The sequence below is a fragment of the Zea mays genome, chromosome 6, assembly GCF_902167145.1.
Source record: "Zea mays cultivar B73 chromosome 6, Zm-B73-REFERENCE-NAM-5.0, whole genome shotgun sequence".
Taxonomy (NCBI): domain Eukaryota; kingdom Viridiplantae; phylum Streptophyta; class Magnoliopsida; order Poales; family Poaceae; genus Zea; species Zea mays.
Genome location: NC_050101.1, coordinates 78,256,147 through 78,263,582, shown reverse-complemented (window position 1 = coordinate 78,263,582; position 7,436 = coordinate 78,256,147). Strand labels below are relative to the sequence as shown.

Here is a 7,436-nt window from a genome sequence, read left to right as displayed (position 1 = left end):
CATAGAATTCAAAAATACTCATTTTGAGAGCTTTTATGCTTCTTTATGACTTGAGCATCAGTTTTCCTCTATCTATGTGCCTCAGCAGAATGGCATTATTGAACTCAAGAATTAGACCCTTGTTGAGATGGCCAGGATGATGCTTGATGAGCATAGGACTCCTAGGCATTTTTGGGCCAAAGTGATCAACACTACTTGTCATATGTCAAACCACATCTTTCTTCGAACTTTCTTGAACAAGACTTCATATGAGTTGCGGTTTGGACGGTCACCCAAGGTTACTCATTTCAAGGTGTTTGGCTGCAGATGCTTTGTGCTAAAATTGAGAAATTTGGACAAGTTTGAGTCACTATCTTCTAATGGTGTTTTCTCGGTTCTGCTTTACATTCGTGTGCTTATCGTGTTCTTAACCTGGAGACTAACCGCATCATGGAGACCTATGAGGTTACTTTTGATGAGACTTTGCCTTGTCCATCTCCTATCTTTGATCCTATAGGTCTAGATCACATGGGATAGACTATCTTTGTGGAGGAGGAGCACGATGACGTCGATTGGGTGATCCTGAACCGACTCCACCAGCTGTCCCCAGTCGAGCCTACTTCGACTACTTGGCTGATGGACTAGACATCATTTCTTCTATGACTTGGGGTCTAGTTGAGCCTGAGCCTGCTAAGCCTAAAAGCAGTTAGGTTGCTATTAAGGGGGAGGCTACTTCCTTGAGGGAGGCTCTACGGCACATTCAGTGTCATCACCCACCTCAATAGATGATCGGGGAGCTTCATGAACGAGTCACTCTCTCTAGGTCACAGTAGATTTCTCATTTTTTTCTCACTCAGTTTTTATTGCCACTTTTGAGCCCCAGGATGTTGGACACGCTTTGTCTAATCCTAACTAGGTCAATGCTATACATGAGAAGCTTGAAATTTTTGAGAGGAACCAAGTTTGGGTTTTGGTGCCACCTCCTTCGAATTGGCAACCCGTCGGTACCAAATGGGTTTTCAAGAACAAACAGAGCGAGGATGGGTTGATGGTAGAAACAAGGTAAGGTTGGTTTCCCAAGGGTTTTGCCAAAAAGAGGGTATTGAATATGAGTAGACCATTGCCCCTGTTGCCCGTTTAGAGGCTATTAGTATCCTTTTAGCCTTTACTGGTTCAAAAGGTTTTAAGCTTTTTCAAATGGATGTCAAAAGTGTCTTTTTAAATGGGTATGTAGAGAAAGAGGTTTATGGTTGGCAGCCCCTAGTTTTGAGAGTTTCAAGTTTTCAAACCATATTTTTAAACTACAAAAAGATTTGTATGGTTCAAAACAAGCCCCTATAGCCTGGTATGAACGTTTGAAATATTTTCTGCTTGCAAATGGTTTTAAAATAGGCTCTATGGAAAAAACTCTTTTTCTCCTCAAGCATGGTAGTGATACCCTTTTAATCCACATGGATGATATTATCTTTGGTGGCTCTTCTCATGTTCTTGTTACCAAGTTTTCAAATCTTATGAGCAGGGAATTTGAGATGAGCATGATGAGCGAGCTGAACTTCTTTCTTGGGCTACAAATCAAGCAGACTCAAGATGGGACCTTTGTGCATCAAGGCAAGTATCCAAAGGATGTTCTGAAGAAGTTCGACATGGGTGAGGTCAAACCACTTTCGATGCCCATGTCCACCACGACGGCGCTTGATGTCGATGAGGACGGCGAGCCCGTGGACCAGAAGGAGTACATGAGCGTGATTGGCTCCCTCCTGTACTTGACTACGACGATGCCAGATATACACTTTGCGGTGTGTGTGTGTGTGTGCTTGCTTCCAAGCTTCCCCACACACTTCTCATAGACAGGCTGTGAAACAGATTATGAGGTACCTACGCTTCATTCCTAAGTTTGGTTTGTGGTACTCTTCTTCTTCCGTTCGGTCTTTGTGCGGATATTCAGATGCTAATTTTGCGGGATGCCGCTTGGAGCGCAAGTCTACTTCTAGGACTTATCAGTTTTTGGAGACTTCATTAGTTTCCTAGTCTTCGCGCAAATAGTCTAGCGTTGCTCAGTCTACCACAGAGGCTGAGTATGTTACTGCCGCTAGCTATTGCTTGTAGTTGCTTTGGATGATGGCTACCTTACGGGATTTTATCTTTGATTTTCATCATGTGCATCTGCTTTACAATAGCATGAGTGACATAAGTGTTGCTAAGAATCCTATGCTGCATTCGAAGACCAAGCACATTGATGTTCGCTTTCACTTTTGTCATGATCATTATGAGAAAGGCGACATATATTTGTGCCACGTTGATGCCACAGGCAGCTTGCTGGCATCTTGACCAAACCCTTTGATCAGTCCACTTTTGCCCATTTGTGAGGGGAATTGGATGTTTGCTTCCCTTTTTGACTGAGGGATCCCTTTTGGTTTGTCTTCACTTGTTCTGCTTTTCTTGTAGATTTTAGTTTTTCTTTCTTAATTCTTGTATTATATCTGCATCTCATGTAGCATTTTGAGCTTCACTTTTATAACTGCTAGAATGTGACTATGGTCCTAGTGGTATGTTCTTTGTGTACATGATAATGCTATGGTATGCTTAGGCTCTTTTTGCTCATATTGATACAATATTGTTGAGCTAAGCATCCTTTCATAATTGTGAACTTGACTAATACTAGTTGAATCCAAAAAATGTTTACCATTGAGATTGACATCTAGCATGTGTAGGATGTGTTGAAATCCTTTGTGATGTCACTAGTATCCTACGTGGCTATGTCTGATGCTTTGAGTCATTCACTGTCTTGATTTATCAATTTTGTGCTAAAATCAAAATCAAAATAAGTGAAATTTAGAAAGGTCGAGATGGGTTTGCATTTGTCACCATATCGATGTATCGAGACTTCTTCCATTTGCGCTTTTGGGTGAACTTGAACAGTGTAGTGGATGATTAAAATCGGTGTCTGTAGCTTTTGACTGCTTTGCTAAATGGGCTACACCCGGTTGAAAAGTTAGACAATGACAATGCTTACAACCTCTTAGCACTCACATGCTTTTCATTGAAATTTGTAATCTGCTGTAAAATCTAATTAGTCTTGTCAATTTCAACTTGTATCAATTTCAGATATGTTTCTTGCATGATGAGTAACCGTTGTTTGGGGTAGCTCAATGTGTTTACTTTGACTGGCACTTAGTTGATTTCTTTCTTACTATATGCCTAGTGTAGTTTTAGTGGTGAACTTCTCTTTTGAATTGTTTAAATCTAAATCAAAATGCTTACACTTCACATATCTTATGCATATGATCAGTTTGGGCATTTTCTAGCACGTGCATTTATTGTTGCACACATAGACAACACCACTTAGAGCATTTTTACACTCTGATAAGTATACTCCTGAAGCTCCTACATTTTCTCCTTTCTTTTGCATTTCTACATTTTCTCGGGGGGTTCTCTTGTCAAGGGGGAGTTTCTGTCTCTATCCGTGTTTGTGCTTGATGAGTCCATTAGTCAACAAGGAGGAGAGATTTTTGTGATTTTTGGGCTTCGGCCATCAAAGGGGGAGAGATTTTCAGCTTTTCATCATGGATTCCTTAAAAGGGGGGAGATTTTTGTCTGGTGTTTTGGGAAAGGCTTTGAGCATGTTGATTTTCCTTAGAGGGGGAGTGCTTTGACAGGGGGAGAGATTTTGAGCCATGGAGCTTTCGCTGGTTGTGTGAGTCGTTTACCTCTTTTTGGAGGAACTAGCTTTATTTCAGTCTTTGGATTGATTTTGTGTTCCGATCTGGTTTCGTTTGCTGGCTAGTGGTGTGGAGCCCTGCTTTTGCCTTTTCTTGAGAACTAGCTTTTCCTTGCTTGGTCGTGTTGAGTCGTTGCCCATTTTTTGGGACCAAGTTTTGCTCACTCTAGATGACCTGTTTTAGCTTTTATCTGGCTTTTGGTCGTTCGAGTAAGTTTCTCTTTTTCTTCCTTCTTTCTGCTACATATGTTCATGAGGTGGTGTTGACAATGCACTCATCAAGGGGGAGATTGCAAACACAAGGTTGACTTGTCCCTTGTGGTTCGAGTTGATGTGAGTGATTGTCAACGGGTAGCGTCTCGGGTCGAGTCGTGGACTAACCGGGGCGTGAGATTATGTATGTGCAACCATGTCGGTCGGCTTGTCGTGTGCAGGTGTGGAGCACAGGGATGGTTCCATTTGTGGAGCACATGGATTTGTGGGGAGTTAAACTGTTGTGTTAGACCATGTCGCTCCATACGCCCCCTTGGTGCAGTTATTGGTCGTGATCCAAGTTAATCTCAGTTTGAGTTCTTTTGAAGAAACCCCAACGAAATCCCATTTCCAACCGCATTTTCTAATCTGCGATTGATTTACAAATACGACTGAGTTCAAAATTTGTGTTAGACCTTGGAAACACATTTATCAAGGTGTGTGCAAAATTTCAGCTCAATCGGAATCTGTTTGGTTCAATTTTGCATTCAAGAACTGAATTTCGTGCTGCTGAAATCAGCAGTAGATATCAACATTGTTTTGGGTCGATTCAGACTTTTCGATGTCCGATTTGCGATCCGTTTATTTTGCTGGTCTCGTGTGAGTCTTAGAAACATTTTATAATCATGAGATCATTGGTTTGCTAATGTGATTTTGGTTTAAGTGCTTACTTCATCTTAATTGAAGTGAAGTGCTCATTTTCAGTATTTGACAGCAAAAAATTGATTGGCTTCCATTCACCCCTCTTGTCGCCTCATCGTATCTCGGGATGATCGGCGACTACAGACACCAGGGAAGATTATTAGCATTCATGAGTTGTTCCCATTTGCTAGCTCAGTCATGATCTATGTATATATGCTTTGTTCGTACTTGCATATAAACATATACACCGAGTCTAAACCTCTCTACACCGTACATTGTTGTATGCATATTGTCATGTCAGCGCTAGCGGTTCCAGACCTACACCTCTGTATTTTTTTCTCTGGTACCCTTTATCATGGTGTCACGTATTAACAACAATGATGCACCACTTTCAAAGCACCATGTACTACATGTCGTTGACTCATTTTTGTGACAAACTTTATCAAAAGTTTGTACTTTAACTATGGTTAGACATGCAAACTAGGCACCAACCAAAGATGTCCTAGTCTCCCATTGTTCATCATGTTGTCTTCTCACCGTCTTTTGTCCTTACCGATGGCCACACAAGGGGGTGACTGAATACACTTTTTTATAAAATTAAACCTATAAAAACAGATATAAACATTATAGAGTAAAATGCAGCAACGGCTCTGGAACTTGACACGATGTGTAACTTGGGTCACCGAACTCAGAAAATGAGCAAAACGGATCATCTAACTTAGCCGATCCAAGCAAAATCATCCAACACCGGATTTATCCAAACCAGATGACGACGTGACGTGTCACGTTGAAGCATTCGGGGACTCAAGTGACACGGCATTACAAGTTCATTCGGGGACTCAAGTGACACGGCATTACAAGTTTGAGAACTCAAGTGACTCCAACATGGTAAATCCATTGATAATAATGGTAAAATTGCTCTCCCTGCACAGGTAGAGGTAGAGTTAGGTGCTATTTTTTGTTTCCTTTTGTTTGTTCCCCTCTTCAACTGCAAGTGTTGTTGGATGCATTTGCCACTGATTCAACTTACAAAATGTCCCTACAACAGCTTTTCTGCCATGTATCAGAACAAGTGTGGGAGTAGCTGAAGTGGAACAATACAAACTGAAGCAGCTGCTATCAGGAGGACACTTTTGCTCTTAACATCAACAGCTGCAATCAGGCAGGCATATCATCCTCTTCCAAATACCAAATTGGCACGGATTATTCATTCATTCGATTAAAGCACATAACATAGTCAGAAAACTAAATGAACACACTGTAAGATCATACTGCAACAATCCTTATTTCTTACCAGGATAAATATCGATAGTAACTTCAGTCAACCTCTACCCCTGAGACCCACCATGTATGAGGGGAACAATCTGAATCCGAGCCCCAACAGAGCAAGAAGCAACTGTGATGTTTCTATGGCTGCTGCTTGGGATCACGGTACCCAGCATCCACCAGGACCTTCTCCTTCTTGGCGAGCTCAATGTCGTGATCGACCATCATCTCCACGAGCTCCTGGAACCCAACCTTGGGCTTCCACTTGAGCACCTTCCTCGCCTTGGTGGCGTCCCCCTTGAGGCTGTCGACTTCTGCAGGCCGGAAGTACTTCTTGTCAATGACCACGTGATCCTTCCAGCTGAGGCCGGCGTAGCCGAAGGCAGCCTGCAGGAACTCCTCGACGGTGTGGGACTCCTCAGTGGCGACGACGTAATCCCCCGGCTGTTCCTGCTGCAGCATGAGCCACATTGCCTCGACGTAGTCCCCCGCGAACCCCCAGTCCCTGGCGGCCGAGAGGTTGCCGAGGAAGACCCTGGTCTGCAGCCCGACCTTGATGCGGCCGACGGCGCGCGTGATCTTGCGCGTGACGAAGTTCTCGCCGCGGCGCGGGGACTCGTGGTTGAAGAGCACGCCGTTGCAGGCGAATACGCCGTAGGCCTCGCGGTAGTTGACGGTGTACCAGTGCGCGGCGACCTTGGCGGCGGCGTAGGGCGAGCGCGGGTGGAAGGGCGTGTCCTCGCGCTGCGGCGGCGGCGTGGAGCCGAACATCTCCGAGGAACCGGCCTGGTAGTAGCGCATGGGCTTGCGCGACAGGCGGACGGCCTCGAGGAGGCGGAGCGCCCCCGTGGCGGTGACGTCGGCGGTGTAGTCGGGGATCTCGAAGGAGACGGCGACGTGCGACTGCGCGGCGAGGTTGTAGACCTCGTCGGGGGAGATGGCGTCGAGCGCGCGGCGGAGGGAAGAGGAGTCGGACAGGTCGGCGTAGTGGAGCCGCATCGGGGGACGCGGGGCCGACGGCACCGCGTGCGGGTCGTGGTAGATGTGGTCCAGCCGCTGCGTGTTGAAGTTGGAGGAGCGGCGGATGAGGCCGTGCACCTCGTATCCCTTGGACAGGAGCAGCTCCGTGAGGTAGCTCCCGTCCTGCCCCGTGATGCCCGTGATCAGCGCCACCTTCCGCGCCGGCGCGAGGGCCCGCGGCACCGGGGCGGTCTCGTCGTCCATGTCGCCGCCGCCGGCAGTGGCAGTGGCGGCCGCGCCGTTGGAATGAGCCATTTGCGAAGCGAGGAAGGGGATTGATTGCCACGGGTTGGGGGTGCGGCGGGCAGATCTGGGAAGCAAATTTGGGGGGAAGAAAGCAGGGGAGGCAGGGAGTATTTGTAGGGCCCGCCTGCAGAGCCGATGCACAGGAGTCAGTGTTGCGTGTATTTTTGCCAAATGAGCAAAGGAAAAAGTTATTCTTTCCCTTTTTCGGACATTGTGAACAAAATGTCGGTGGCTGTATTCCACATCCCCACTTCCCAGCTTCGGCTACATGAATATAGGCTGATCGATCAAGTTAAGAAAAAAACACCCCATT

The 7,436-nt window shown here is 45.7% G+C and overlaps 1 protein-coding gene across 1 annotated transcript; it reads right to left on the bottom strand.

Moving 5' to 3' along the window:
• Positions 1-5,778: 5,778 nt before the first annotated feature.
• LOC100282677 (GDP-mannose 4,6 dehydratase 2) lies at positions 5,779-7,205 on the bottom strand. Its single transcript, NM_001155585.2, has one exon. The coding sequence runs from the start codon at positions 7,130-7,132 to the stop codon at positions 5,999-6,001; it is 1,134 nt and encodes a 377-aa protein (NP_001149057.2). The 5' UTR covers positions 7,133-7,205; the 3' UTR covers positions 5,779-5,998.
• Positions 7,206-7,436: the final 231 nt, after the last annotated feature.